Raw genomic sequence first — 16,555 nt, 5'->3', positions numbered from 1 at the left:
TCACCTGACGTTTACGAGTTCAGCCATAGGAATTTAATGTGTGCTATCACAATGGAGCTTCGACCTCACGTTTTGTTTGACAATCGTAAGGAAAAGAACGTAATGTGACTCCAAACGCAAGTTCTAGTTCAATTGTCTGAGCATTTGCTTTGTCTGACAGCTCAACAGCTGTAAAAAATGTCAACAAACAAAATATTTGATATTTGGAGGGATGAAATAATAGAAATGTCATTCAAAGCAACCTCGAAGCAGGCAGACGAAGCCGAAGCTGAAGCGCGTTTGTGGTTCAGCCATTAAAGTTTTTTTTAATTTTACTTGACAGAACTATGATGTTGAGGTGGGTTTAATCAATGTTTAACTCAATGTTTATATAATTAAATTTGTTAAATGTTCACCAGAATTTTTATTTCAATTTATCAATTCATACAGAAAAATTAATGCTTAATGCAATTTCATTGTCAATGTTAATTAATACGTGTAGTGGCTAATTTGCATTCTTGATATTTTACAGAAAAAGGTGTCAATAATAATTGATTGTGTGTAGGGCCCTTAACGTTTGAGAAATACACAAGTTAACGATTGCTACTAATAGTTAGTAATAGAAATACACAAGTTAACGATTGCTACTAATAGTTAGTAAATTAACTAATATCAGTCCATTTAAATCAAACAATGGTTGCGTTCGGGGATCAATTCAGAGCTATTCGGATAATTTTCCCATAGTTGTCAAAAGAAAATGTCAAGCTAATCCAACATTTACGGGGTACTCATTAAATGTCACTTAGTAAGGAGTTTATCAGTGATGTCGAAAGTAATACGTATTCTTTTTTCGTTCGCTGCTTTCTCATTAGTGATAGCGCTAGGATAATATATTACAGGTTTGATTCACACCTTATTCAGTGTTCTTTTTTAATGCAAGCATTCTATAAAAACAATAACAAAAATAGCTAAAAAATAACGGCAACACTTGACAAACTTTTCTTGAACTTAAAATTACTACAAAATAATTAATGTATGGGTACATCAAAAATTGTACATTAAATGTTGAGTTATATTATTATGTGCATTCACCGTTCCGACAAATCGGAAAAAAGGCACCCAGCTAGCCATCTGTTTCTGTTAAGTGGTTAGTGTTGCCAAAGTGACATTACTTATAGGAAGTAACCTTACAACGGACCCATTGAGAAAGGCCTATAGCCGAACTTTAAGTCTAACATTTGATTTTCATTATTATGGAGTGCATAATGGAAAACTTACATTTGCCATAATTTATGTCAACCATACAGGAAAAGTTTGGATAATTTGACATTTGAAGCGCACTAAATTACATTCGCCTCAAATGTCAAAAATCCTGGTAATGGAGATGTCACTCCAATTAAGTGTGAAGTTTTGGAGATTTTTCAAGCCCTTAACCTAAGAGCTTTCTAATATTGTAATTTCAACTATGAGGCAACGCGCTCTACTTTGAACTTTGCGGCTTTCAAAGAATGGTGTGTTTTTGTAGCCTTTTGCTTAATGTATGGCACACCAAACCAAAGACCAAAAACAAAATAAAGCACACTCGTTTGACGCGCGTATATGTGTATGCATGATGCGATGCTTATTAGCGCGTTGATTATTGTTTTTCTTTAGGTTTTATTGGTTTTTATGTTTCTTTTTCGTTTTTATTATTTCATCCGCGTCTATACTATGTATGTTTTGTGGGGTGATGCTGACGCTGAGAGACCGAATTGAGCGCTGCTGAGATAAGGTCTGCCTGCTGCTGTGGCTAATGCCTCTGCTCCGCTGTGACCACATTGTATTCTGGGGGCTATTTAAACCAAAGATTCACATACAAAATGCCATCGCAGAACGATTTAAGATGCACAAGAACGCGATAAGCTGGATTTAAATCGTCTTTTCGAAAGATAAACATTACGATAATAATAAGAAGGAGCGAGAAGCAAGCGGGCTTAAGATGAGGAGAAACCTGGAGTTTGTTTCTTTCTGTTTTTATGATGCGTATTTAATTTTATAATCCTATAAACAATTGGATTATGGTGGTGTTGCATTTTATATCACACATTGTTGGGAACGATTCGGCTAATTGCGATGATGTGTCTTTATTGAGAAACTTGTGTGTTTTTCTTTTGTATTGTTTTTGTTATTATTATTAAATTATAGGAGGGTCAATTTGGGGGCCTTATTACCGTTTTATAAATTCAGGTGTGGGTACTTGAATATGGATATTTTTTGGCCTGAAGTTAAGGCTGGTGTATGAATGGGATATCGTTTAGTATTGGATTTAGTACTTTGTAAAGTTTAACTTCTGCTTTAAGTTATTCTTATTTTTGAATAATAGAAATTTTACAAAACCCTTTTTCTATCATTTTGTTTATTTCGATCAATTTATTGGTTTCGTGCTGTTATGGTTATGTATTGATAATAGGCTAATCAATTTCAACTTAACTTTATTCGAAAGCCATTAGCAATAATTTGAAGAAGGAAATGTGATTTCTGTCAATACGAATTAGGTTTCTTTTATGTATGTTTATTTATGGAAATTATATAATTAAGTTATAGGTTAAAGCGTTATTATTAAAAAAGAATTCAGATGCTCATAATCATTTCCTGTTGCAATAAAGCTTGGCTCATTATCATATGAATCTGAAAATAGTAAAGGGTAATTCATTTTTCGTTTTAAGGGTAAAATTAGGACAGATATAAAACAAAATAATGTAATTCTAATGTCCGTCGGAATATTCGATTCTTTTCCGGTTATTTTTAACCATTTATTTGTACATTTCACCCATAATTTAAGTAATATTGACTTGACAGCACACCTTAAATCTTCTGAAATTATCCGCACATGAAATTATGACATATTGCTGCTAGCGCCGCACCGTGGCCGCAGGGAGGTCATTTAATTGGATTTATCAGCAACAATTTCAATTTCAGCAGCAATACTTTTGAATAAGCGTGCATAACGCTTCCAATCTTTTCAAGTGAATAATCCCGGGATTCATGAAAAGTGGCTACGTTTGAATCACCAATTGTCTGTAGTTAATTTTTATATTTTAAACGTGTTGTTTTGTTTTTAAGCGAGCCATAATTGTAAATGACAAACATGCAAATAATATTAAAGACTATTCAAATGACAGCCCTGTATAATGCTAAACTAATCTTTAATTTTTACAACTGTCAGACGGTAAGGATATGTCACATTCATTGGAAAGTGTTTGATGTTGCAATTAGGCTCAGAAAAGAGTTCTTAACAAATCCCGGGCACCTCGAACTTGCTCTGTACATACTCTACAAAAAGTGTGTTCAGAGCGCTCAGAGTTATTTTGGAAACAAAACTAAACACTAAGCTACCACTTTTTGACATTTGTCAATTTACTTTTCATTTTCCACTTAAATTAAAATGGAAAACATAATTATAATCAAACAAGTATCAATTTATTTTTTAAGAAAAGATAAGGATTATTATGTAAAACAATCCACGCAGTTTGCTCAGTTATTTTATTTCGAGCCCATAGAGCGCGTTAATAGGCGAAGAACACGTTCAGAAGCAAAAAAGAAACACATAGTTTAAGCTCTGAACGTTCAGTGGTTAAAAAACACATTTTTTGTTTGACAGTTTTTAAATACTGACTGATCTAACACATTTTTGAATCTGACACCCATTGTTAATTATCAATCCTTGTAACGTCAGCCACCTGACAGTAGATTCTCAAAACTTTGGGACAGTATATATTGATAGGCTGCGTTCAATCTCGTGTTGGATAGGTTAATTTTTAGATACCTTGTTGAACGAGTTGGATAGCTGTATTAAGATAGCTGTCAAAAAATAAAAACAAGCTTTGAAGTCAAAATTGTTGTAAGATAAAACATTGAATGGATAATTCAACTGATTCGTCGGAATTGACAGGTGCGTAACAATTTAATAAATAAGAGATAACCTTAATCTGTAATAGCTTCTTCATCGTCTATTATGTACAGAACATCCTCAAATACAACTTCAACTAACATTTTATATCTTTTTGTTTACCAACAAATAGAAAAAGCTGAAATCTATTTTCAAGTTTCTTGAAAATCAACCATGAAATTCTTGGATACCTTTGGATTCTTTTTTTGACATCTCAGCTGTTTTTGATCAGCTGTTATTTTGCATGTAAAACACTGACAAAAACGTACTCGGATACCCTATCTATCTGAGATTGAACGCAGCCATTGTGTGAGTTGATAATTTTAAATCTACGGATTTTGGGTATCTTATGACAAATGACAATTTTAAAGAAATTACATTTAAAAATAAATACTGTAAACGGTAACCATATTTAGCTGTTTTACTCATTTTCATTACTAATATAATTTCCAGAAATACGGCGGCGTTGACAGGTATTCCACAGTAAGTAATTTGTAATTTTTTCTGTAATTTGACACTATATACTCGTATAAATCGGAAAGGGTATTTTATGGAATAAAGAAAACCCTTACATACGACGACGACGAAAGACGGGCTTGTTTTAAATTTCAAAACAAAACAACGTGTCACAGTGTGTGGTATTGTTGATGGGCATTAATTATTTATTTACTTTTCTTTAATTCACATGAATTGTTGGTATTTATGCAATTCTTTTAATTTGTTTTGTTTGTTTGTTTTCTTTTAATTTTATAACAAACTTGCAAAAATAGCGGTACATCTGCATTTACGAGTTTATAAAGTGTCTGATACAAATAATACCATTAATCTTATACTTTAAATAAATAAAGCAAAACTGAAAATGTAATGTGATATTTTTGACAACAGTATAATTTAAAAATAAAGCATAATGCAGAATAGGTATAATATGCATGTATAGTGTACTTTACCTATACAGATAGACGCAGTAGGTGGTTGTTATTACACTTTGATGAATTCAAAAGGATATCAATATCAGAAGTGAGATGAATGACTTAATTAAAGGGTTTTCTCGTATTCACTTTGAAGTCACAACAAAAATGTTATTGAAATTAAAACTTGTTTAGGTTTTGTGTCGTTTTGTTTATGCTTCATAATATTGAGGTCAACTTCTTAGCCTATTGGGTTTTCTAATGGGATGTTTTATTTTGGATAGTCTGCTTTAATTGCAGCTGTCACTTTTGAAGCTGTCAAATTTTGGCATTTGACAAGTAAAATCGAACTATAAAACAGAAAAAAAGCAACGAAACAAGAGTAATTTTGTAAGAAAAGTTTCTGACAGTCTTATTTCTCGAAGATGTGATCACAACTTTAAACCGAGTATTGTTACATCTTTAAATTGCTAGCTTTGGGCCAGATAAAAGTTAAGGTCTATGAAAACGCTCTGCAATCGACGAACGACTCTTGGAATTATTTAAAAAAAAAATACTTAAATAAAACTTCTAATTGATACTGTGGTTCCTTTTGTGCAACTCTCGGAGTTGCAATGAAAGAACCAACTTTTTACTCTTGTAAATATATAAAACTTTATTTTACAACTTAATTTAGGTAGGAGTTCTTTGTCGCTCCGACACAAATGGACGGTCCCTAGTTGCTATATTCCTAGCACCTACTCGGGTGAAGTGAAAAGCACGATCAAAAATGAACGAGAGAAAAGCGGAAATGCAAGATGTCTGCATTCCGTGTTTCTATATGGTTTTCTTAGATTTGAGCTTTAGATTTTGCTAAATAACATTGAGCTTTAGATTTTGCTAGATAACGTTTTAACGTTGAGCTTTAAGTATGAATGCTTATTTAAGGTGTGTGCGCATCCACTACGATACCTCCAAGCTGATCTGATAAAATTTTTACCCCATTTATAAAATAAATCTTGTTTGCATTTGGATAAAAATATCATAAATTTACTCCTGTTCCTTCTGTTTTAATCTAAACACTATTTTAACTGAACTCAAAATGATATTCTTAACTTAAGCTCAAGTGCTAAGAATGCTGACTTTCAAATTCGAGCTCAAACCTCATTCAACCCATACTTTCGATTTTGCATAAAAACTCCAAGGCTTTATCATAGGCCAAGTCTTACATTCAAATGCTTGCATCAGGAAATTATCATCCAATGACAAATAACCTGTGAAAAAATACCAATGAAGAAAACCAGTGATAGTTGTAACTGATCCCTAAATCCCAACACTATTTCAAATTTTCAACTTACGAATTAACTTAATCCATGAGTTTAAAATTCAAGTTTAAACCTAATTCAACCCTAATCAGAAGAAATATGTCAGCGGCAGATTTGTGTAGTACAGCGTTATTGACAACAAATAATTTGTCAGTTGACAGGTAAAAGTTTATGCATGGATCTTTTAATATAAAGTCAAAACTTATTCCTCCTTTGAAATTTATACTTCAAAGCTTTTTCATAGGCCAAGATTTAAGCTCAAATGCTTGATTCCAATCAGGAAAATAGCACCCAATGAATGAAATATTCATATAACCAACCTGTCAAAAAATTCCAATGATTGGTTTCAATGGTGAAAACAAATGACAGCTATAACTAGGCCCCTTAATGCCAACACCATTTCAACTAAACTCAAAATTGAAATTCTCAACTAAAGCCTTAACTTTATCAATGAGATTAAAATTCAAGTTCAAACCGAATTCAACCCACAAACTTTGGATTTTGCAATAAAACGAAATATGTCAGTAGTAGATTTGTGTAGTACAGTGTTATTGACAGCAATAATTTGACAGTTGAACTTTGAATACAACACCAAGACTTATTTTTCCAATGAAATTTATATTCCAAAGCTTTATCATAGGCCAAGTTTATATAAATTTGCGTTTTCCTATACCTTATGTCAAAATCAATTGATATCAAGTTTCAAAAATTATTATAATAAAGCGAAAAAGTGATAATGATTGCATTTATTTTATTTTATCTATCTTTCTCCGAAATCCTTCTTCTTTTGTCGTCTTCCCATATAAAAGCCTCCAACTCCATCAACAAAAAGAAAAATACACAACAAAAATAATAAACAAAGTACAACAATAACAAAAAATCCTACACTATAGCTCTCTCTTTATAACGTCGCTCGTCGTCGTTCGTCGTCGTTGACGTCAACCTCATCTTCATCGTCAAACCTTCCGTTGTCAAGGCTCTGGGGTTTTAGTCGGTTCGGTGGCATAGGTAGGTAGATTCGTTCCATTGTTTCTAAGTGTATATCTCGTGTGCACATTAGGGTATCTTAATTTCTTGGATATTTATATTTTGTTTTGTTGCTTTTGATGCCTTTGCTTTATGCGGGGGGATCCATCAGCAAAACCCCAAAGTGTCAAATTACCAAAATTATTATTTTTCTCTCTCTTTTCAGAATTTTGTGTTGTTTTTTTTTTTTGCCATTGCCATTGGCATTGGCTTGAGCTGGAGTTTTAGTTTTGTTTTGAGGTTTCTACTTTATCATCCCTTTAAATAGGGAACGCATATACTCTTATAGGAGAATGAAATATTTTGTTTTTTCAATGCGGGTGGTGTGCGGTAGTTGTTGATGGAGGAGAATATTCAGAAGTCTACACTTGGAGAAAATTTTCAGAATTAAGCTATCTTAGGTATACTGAAAAGACAATACAAACAGCGCCAGTGGTGGGTGAAACGTTTACTATACAACTGTCATAATGCAGTTGTGCGTAAGGCTGAAAATACGTTCCCTATGCATGCGTTTACATGATGCAAACTTTATTCATGCCAACACTTTCTCTATAGCAGCCTTTAAAGTAGAAAGATAAGTACTGTCACGATTTTGACTCACAAAGATAACAAAATGTCTCCCAAAGAAACTGTGTAAACCCATAACATCTAAACAAATCCTGTCATTGATTTTTGTCTCTTCAAATTTGACACGTTTTTTTTTCAGTGTTTAAAAAAGAAGAGAAAAAATCAAGATATAAAAATTATATCGGAATAAAACACCTGAAGATAAAAAAGGAACTGGAATGAGTTCACTGGACCAAATTATAAACCAAACAAAAATTGGAAGGTTCTTTTTAGGCTTGATCGGATTAGATTATTACACTTCTCTTCATTTTACTTTTTTTTTATATTTTATGTTTTATATTAATTTTTTTTATTACTATTTGACAAACAAAAAACTAACATACATAATTTTTTCTATCAAGAAATTTAATATGGCGCCTGAGCTTATTTTACATACACTATGCGCAACGATGACAACGCCAACGACGGACTTGGCGGCAATACAACATGAATCCGTTACAAATTTGGTTTTATAATTTTTTTTTAAATTTTATTAGTCTTAAATTTGTCTAGGGCATCTCTGATGATGATGATTATGAGATGACTGATTGATCTTTATAACAATCTTCTTGTTGGTTGCTATGTAAATAAATATAAGACGGTATCACGATTCCTAAAGTTTTTAGTTAACTTGTTGCAGTCATAAATATGTTGGCTTTATTAAGGTTTTCGAATAATGTTTAAGTTTTGACTTAATTGACATAAGCATGGATGTCTTATGGTGAGACCACACTCAAAGATGATTTTATAGCTTAACATTTTATTATGTTTCTGAAGATTTTTTTGACGATAATCTTTATTTAAAAATGAAGGAATATCGCATTTCTTTGACTTAAGAATACATTAAGCAATTTAAGGCATAGTTTTTGTGATCATTGATTAAAGAAATAAAATCACACTATGATTTTAACTTGGAAATTTTGTAATGAAAGTTATGGTGAAACTTATCTCTTTTGAAAATTAAACAACTGAGTTCTGAGTTTTTGTAATGACGTGAACTATTAAAACCCATCGTTACAAAATTATATTACAGTTAATAGTCATGCTGAACTCTGGTAAAGGGCCTTGCACATGGCAGCGAACAACGAATGAACGAATAGACGAAGAAATGTGATTTTAAACATTTCAAAAAGTCAATTCCAAACAAAAACATATTTAAATTATAAAAAAACCAATTGGCACTAATGTAAGGATAATAAAATTTGCATTTTTTTCTCTAAAACAAGAACATTTTGTAAAAACAATTTGTTAGTAACGAATTGCAGTGTAGTTGCTACGAACTGTCAAACTCTATTCGGGTTCCACATACCATCCACACTAAAACCAATAAATTGTTCGCGCTCAACTTAACCTCAAAATTATATCTCTCTTATTTTGTTTGTTGAAAAGGGTAATTATAAATTGACAGTTCGTCACTGTCTGCGAATAGAAATAAAGCTCATGTGAAAGAAAAGTCAAAATATGCGAACATCCACAGTTCGCAGTTCGCAGTTCGTAGCTCATGTGCAAGATATTTTAATAGTCATGCTGAACTATGGTAAAGGGCCTTGCACATGACAGCGAACAACGAATAGACAAACAATAGTGATCTTACACTTTTCAAAAAGTCGATTCCAAACAAAAACATATTTAAATTATAAGAAACCAATTGACACTAATGTTGGGATAATACAATTTGCATTTTTTTTTTCTAAAACAAGAATATTTTGTAAAAACAGTTTGGTAGTAACGAACTGCTGATTGGTTGCTACGAACTGTCAAACTCTATTTGAGTTCCACATACAATCCAAACTAAACCTCTAAATCATACAACTCTTGTTTTGGTTTTGTGTGAAAGATCAAGGCTAAGGAGAATATGGCGAAAACAGTAATTATAAATTGACAATTCATCGTTGTCTGCGAATAGAAATAAAGCTCATGTGAAAGAAAAGTCAAAATATGCGAACATCCACAGTTCGCAGTTCGTAGCTCATATGCAAGATGCCTAAGCAAACGTAAATGACACTTCTTATTAAATTATATTGTTACAAATTTTGTTTTATGAAGTTTTGGTAAATTGTTGTGTTATTTTTTGTCAGTCTTTTGTACATCATCAACCCATCGGAAAATGTACATTTTGCAAATAATAACTATTCTACTTTGACATTTATGACGTGAAGAGAGTGGCTTTGGTGTATTATTGTCTTATTTTCGTCGACCATTTTGTACATCATTAACAAATCGAAAAATTAAAAATATTGTGCAAATGACGTCAGGAAACAATTATTCTAGTTTGACATATGAATGTGACGATAAAAGAGTGGCTTCGGTGAATTATTGTGTTATTTTTGCCGACCATTTTGTACATCATTAACCCATCGGAAAATGTATATTTTGCAAATAATAGTTATTCTACTTTAACATTTATGACGTGAAGAGAGACCATTTTGTGCATCATCAACCCATCGGAAAATTTAACATATTCTGCAAATGGCAAGTAACAATTATTCTACTTTGACATATGTGACGTGAAGAGAGTGGCTTTGGTGAATTATTGTCTTTTTTTTTCGCCGACCATTTTGTACATATTATCCAAGTGGCGGCAACTGTCAACTGTTCTACTTTGGCATTTCTGAAGTGAAGGGATACAAAACACAATCTAGGAAGTGCTACTTCTGCAGTATTATTTGTTAATGGTGGGAACTTTTTAAAATTTACCGAAAGTCTTTACTATTTCGCCCATGCAGATCACTTTGGATCCAGTCCTACATTTTAGTCCTTCTAGGTCTTTGTTTCTACTCATTTAAAAAAGGATTTAACAAAGTATTTTTCATTTTTCGGATGTGTGGATCTTGAAATCTTTTTTGTTAGTGTTCAAAAATAAAAAAAAATAAAAACAAACAAAGACGCGTCCTTGTATTAGCAGAAACAAAAATATGGAAGAAATAGAAGGATTCACGAATCTGCGTTTTCTGTGGCACATTGCACACGTTTTTATTTTATAAGACAGTCACTTCATCAATGTGAGCATTTATGCAGGATGTGTGCTTAGTGCAGTCAGTCATCTGTATCCTCTTCACTTTTTGACTCTTCGTATAAACCACACTGCATCGCTTGTGAATTATAGTCAAAGAAATAGTGTTGAATTAACAAACTTTGACGTAAAGTAGAATATTTGACAGGTCTGTATTTACACGATACAAATTCTATGTTGTTTGGGCACATACATAATTAAAGTGGCCATGTTGACTTAAGATTTATCCCGAAATTTCATCTTATTTATTGAAGAAAATACTATACAACATTTCAGAGCTCAATTTCAAAACTAATATCAGTAAAAAGAGATCCCAACGGGGAGCAATAACAGGACCGAATTGAACATTGAGAAAATCATTTAAAGACTGAGTATATCATCAGCATTAAAACAATATGAATAGATATGACGTTTTGAATGTATGGACACAACTTCACATCCCAAACTATAACTATGCTAAATAGCTCTTGTGATGAATGCGCATCCTTCTGTTTCTATAAATTAACTTTACTTTATCATTGACCGATATCTCAACTTTGTTTATTCAAAATACAGATGGTCAAAATATGCCGAAGAAATTGTAGATTCCGCATCGGAAAACATCCAAGTTTTAAATATTTGTTTCAAAAATTGATATTTATTTAGCCATTATCGAGTTAAGGGTTCTGTTCAAAAATGCTGTCACTGTGACAGGAAGGTTGTTTTTAAAAATGTAATCAATAACAAATTTACGGAATTGTCATATTTTGTTTTGTTTTTGATTTGTAAGTATATCTATTTTAGTATATTCATGTGAGAAATATTTAACTTTTGCCAAAAAGTATTTTTGAAAATATGTTTGTCCATGTAGAAGACACAAGACACCTTGACATCGATACAAATATTTCATATTTAAACAGTCTATAGGTGAAAAAGAGAATATACTTTGGTGATGTACAAAAATAATTCCTTGTTTTACTTTGATGCTCAATTTGCAAGTATTTTCAAAATTTATATTTTGCTATTGAAAATATTCAATGTCAAATAATATTTCGTAAAAATATATGAAGATAGTAAACAAAGAACTCACTCGGTGTATGAATGTTTAAAATAAACACGAATAGGTGCATATTAAATATAATTTAGTGTGAAAAGTAAAAATAAATGCATGCAATCTGTCAAATTTAGTATAAATCAAAATAAAAACTCACTCTTTGTGCTCGGCAGCACGGTCTCTTTGTCGTCGATTTTTAAACCAATTTGAAACCTGAAATTAATAAATAAAAATTAAAATTATTTACATTGCAAATAAATTGTTTTAGAATGAAATTAATTACTTAATAAATATCCAGCGACCGTTTGATGTACGTTCACAATTCAAAAGGTTTGCATATGAACAGTGATATATTTTAACTTATAATTTAGTGCGTTCTTAATAACATTTTATACTTTAAATCAAAAATGTTATTATTATTCTTTTCCTGTTATGTTATTTTAAGGAGGGTTTGTTATAACTTTGTCATGGTTCTGTCAGTTTATAAAACCTTGTCATTATTGAAGTTATGGAACGCTTACATTTGCTTCAAAATTTTTCAGGACATTTTTTTAATATGTGTCATTGTTTCTTAGCGGTCCTATTACAAAGTCAATTATTTTCCTTAAAGATAGAACTGTCAACTGCAGATTTCTTCATTTACGTTTCATTACGTTAAATAACTAAATTTATTTTTAATTTCGTATCGTTCCCGAAATCAGCTTTATAACAATTTCTATTACATTTGGAATTAAAGAATTGTGACACAAATGTGTCAAAATTTAGAATTCCCCTTTTACGTTCCATTTCTTAAAAAATTGAATTACTTTTGATTTCCTATCGACCTTGAAACAAACCTTAGAGCAATTTGTTGGAATCAAAGAATTTAATTTGCGTGTGCGTCCAGTACCTAATGAATTTGTGACAACTATGACAGTAAATAAATAGTTCAGAATTTCGCAACAAGGCGTTTGCGCTGGCTGGTCTTTGTCTAGTATCTTCTATTTAAAGAATTTGTGACAACTATGACAGTTAAGCGACCAATCATAGCTATCATAAACATCATTCCGGAAATACATATTTTTGAATTTGATATTTTGATTAGAAGATTAGTTGATAATCTTTAAAGGAAGGTATTTTTAACAATAGTTTAATTGTTGAATAATTTGTTGCTTAAACCATAACGGAAATTCTTTTTAAAGAAAAAACCATTAATATTATTTTATATAATTATAATTAGATCGAATTGTGCCACTGATTTGATTTTAAATTTCAGCAATTTCATAATGATGCACACATTACTGTCAAAAACAATTTCCGGTTGGATTTTAATTAGGAACGTTTTTTTCCGACCTGTCAACAACATTTCAAATATTGGTTTTAATGATGAAAGCGAGTAAGTAAGTAACTGGCCCCTAAATTAAGACAACTTCTGTTGTATTCTACGGTATGAGAATCCACAGAGAAAAAAGAGCTACATAAGTGAAAAAGTCAGGTTTTGAATAAGGAATGAAATTGGTTAAGTGCTCAAACTGTCACTTTCAATTTTGACAATCTGCAGAATATAATAGCCGCGTTTTATTACCAATCAGATCAAGAAAATTAAACAGTTTGGATAATCAACTTTAATTTATATTATCTATTTGACGTTTAGAGCAAAGCTGCCCTTCAATCTTTTTGTTTATTTTTGTTGGTTCTTTTTATGAGGAAAAATGATAACTGCACATGTATGTATTTTTTGCAACTTATTCATTTTAATTTCAAGAAATTATGTTTTGTCAAGTATTTCCAATATTTTATCGACTACATACAAAATAGACACATTTTAAATTTCATGTCCAGATAAATAAAAATGGTAAAGTGGAAACACTGTTTTTATTAAAATACTTGGTGAAAAATAGAAACACTAATTTTTGGATCATAAAAATAGATTAAAGCATAAAGCAGGATTACACTTTATTGATGTAATGCAAATTTATTTGATCTGATCTGGATCGCGGGAAAAATATAAAATGGCTGATGCTAGCAAAACATTTATACACTACCGTAACATCAGTATACTGATAGTTATCATACCAACAACATGACAGATGTCACTGCCCAGATCTGATTTTGTATTTTCTACTATAACAATCACTATCACTACCTCTTAACTTATCATAAGAACAAATAGTAAAGATAAAGCCACATTAAAAACAGTAGTACCAACATTATTCTATGACATAACATGAATAAATTAGTGAAGGAGTAAATGAAAAATGTCAACAGTTTACAAAAAACAAACTGCCACCATATGTCACTTGTAATATGTCAAACCCTGATTTAAATCATTTTAATTTTACACTTGTTCTATGATCATGTCAACATTGTTTTTTATTTGTTTGTTGTTAATGTTTTCTTTTTTTTAACTCACCTGTGTCGTTGTCAGTCCAGTAGCCTCTGCTAGTTCACGTTTCTCTCGGGGTGATGGATATGGATTATGGGCATACCATTCTCGTAGAACCGATCTTGATTTTTCCTATTGATAAAAATAAAAAAAAAAACAAAAATCTATAGAAACACATTGTTCGTAATATTTTATCAAAGTTTATCATTGAATTTATATCATGTCATCTGTCTGGCACCTTAACAAAGTATCATATTACCCAATCCTGAATTTATTTATAAATTCTAACAAATAAAAAAATAAGAAGTAAACAGAAACTCTAGAAAATTGGAGATCTGATGGACATAACAAAACATTCAATAAACGTCATTAACAAACTGTTACATGGTCTCCTAGTGATGATGGGATCAGAGATATAAAAATTAAACAAATAAAAAAAACAGGACAACAAAAATAAAATGACAATCATGTGATTAACAAGCATTTAAATTCAACTATAAACTGTCAGCGTGTATTCATGACATACAAATGAGAAAAAAGGAAAACAAAAACGAATTCTAAAACGAGGAGGCCATTACACTACATATATTAATTATAAAATTAAAACACACATATGACACCATAAAAATTATATGGAACCGGAAACAGAATTCAAATCGAATGAATAAGCGAGCTTATGAGTCGCCTTATAGTTGTCGCGTCTGGTCATCGTTCGTCGGTCGTCGTCGGTGGGTCTGAATATCCGAGATCAGAACAGCATGTTAAAGTCGTTATGCAGCATTTATTGACGCAGCACACAAGCCATATAAAATCTTGCAAAGCTATATGTCACTTTTGACAGACCTCGGAGAATGTGTTACGAAATGGGAGTTTAAAATATAAAAACATAGCTCGTAAATCCGCAGGCGGGAATTGAGAGATCGTTAATCGTGGATTAATTATTGCAACTTGAACCACAGAGTCGTCTCAGAGAGACAAGTTGCGTCGGTCGTCGGTTGATCGTAAACAAACGTTTATGAGAATTCAAGGAATGAAATGTCAATGCACCTGATTTGATGACGTTTTGGAATTACGGTGTTGATTCTTATTAATGGATGGATGAATTCATAAAATGTTTAAGGTTTTCAATGAGGCTATACAAATTAAAAGCAACACTTGAAAATTTTGAAGTTTTCGTTCTTACAAATACGTTGGTTGACCAAATAATTAAAAATAACTGATTTTTAGTGATATTTGAAGATAGCGTACAAATTGTACTCTTTTGAGGTGACTCGTTTTAACTTTGTGTGATTTTTATATAAATCGGTAAGGCAGTATTCACATGAGCGCGACCAACGAACGACGAATGAATTACAGAATGTGAGTTTATATGCGTTTGAAGACATATTTCCACACAAATTCTTAACAAAACGATAGCAATATAGTTTCTATTTGATTTATGATGCATACTTTTACTTTTCAATGTCATATATTAATAAATTTAAGAAAACAAATTTATTGGTGGCGAAAAAATTGTAGTTGATACGAACTGTCAAACTTTATTCGCGTTCCACATTATCCACACTCGCAACGAATAAAATAATCGCCCGTACTTAACATAAAAAAATCATTCTTGTTTTGGTTTCTGTGGTGAATTGTGTTTGGCTGTGGCTCCTTGAAAAAGTATGGATGCACATGAAATCTTTTTCTTGTTTTGTTTATTAACAAGGGCACCAATAATTTTTTTCTTTAACAAATATATCTTCGACCGCATTTTCTCAATCGTTTCTTTTCAAAACAAAACACAGGAATGATAAACACAAACAAAAAACAATTGTCAAAGTCAAACTTCATTCGCGACGAATTAAAAACTCTCATGTAAAAGAAATGTCAAAATCGAAGAATATTCGTTCAGTCGTTGGTCGTGCTCATGTGAATAGATTTTTCATTGCCAGAATATGACACATTTAAGAAAACAAGTTGTTCGTTTTGAATTGCAATCTCAACATAACGAACTGTCAAACTAAATTCGTGATCCACACTTCAATAAATACAATGTTCGCGAGCGTCTTAAGCATCTTGCACATGAGCTAGGAACAGCGAACTGCGAACTGTGGATGTATATTTTGACTTTTCTTGTACAAGAGCTTTATTTCTAATCGCAGAAAGCGACGAATTGTCAATTTATAATTATCCTTTTCAACAAACAAAACAAGAGTGGTTTAATTTCGAGGTTAAGTTGAGCGCGAACAACTTATTCGTTGCAGTTTGGATGGTATGTGGAACGCGAAAAAAATTTGACAGTTCGTAGCAACCAAATTGTTTTGTTTTAAGTATCTTGCACATTTGCTACGAACTGCGAACTGTGGATGTCCGCATATTTTGACTTTTCTTTCACATGAGCTTTGTTTCTA

At 31.6% G+C, this 16,555-nt stretch overlaps 1 protein-coding gene across 1 annotated transcript in view; it reads right to left on the bottom strand.

The window, feature by feature from the left end:
- Positions 1-16,555, bottom strand: part of LOC129941185 (protein sine oculis) — a 75,686-nt gene that overhangs the window by 17,955 nt on the left and 41,176 nt on the right. Inside the window, exons 5-6 of the mRNA XM_056049753.1 lie at positions 14,190-14,294; positions 11,955-12,010 (exon numbers count right to left, since the gene is read on the bottom strand). Coding sequence (XP_055905728.1) covers positions 11,955-12,010; positions 14,190-14,294 — 161 coding nt within the window. The remainder of the gene's footprint in view (positions 1-11,954; positions 12,011-14,189; positions 14,295-16,555) is intronic.

This window comes from Eupeodes corollae, chromosome 1 (assembly GCF_945859685.1).
Source record: "Eupeodes corollae chromosome 1, idEupCoro1.1, whole genome shotgun sequence".
Lineage (NCBI taxonomy): Eukaryota > Metazoa > Arthropoda > Insecta > Diptera > Syrphidae > Eupeodes > Eupeodes corollae.
Note: the sequence above shows the minus strand (reverse complement) of the source record. Positions and strands in the feature narration are given on the sequence as shown.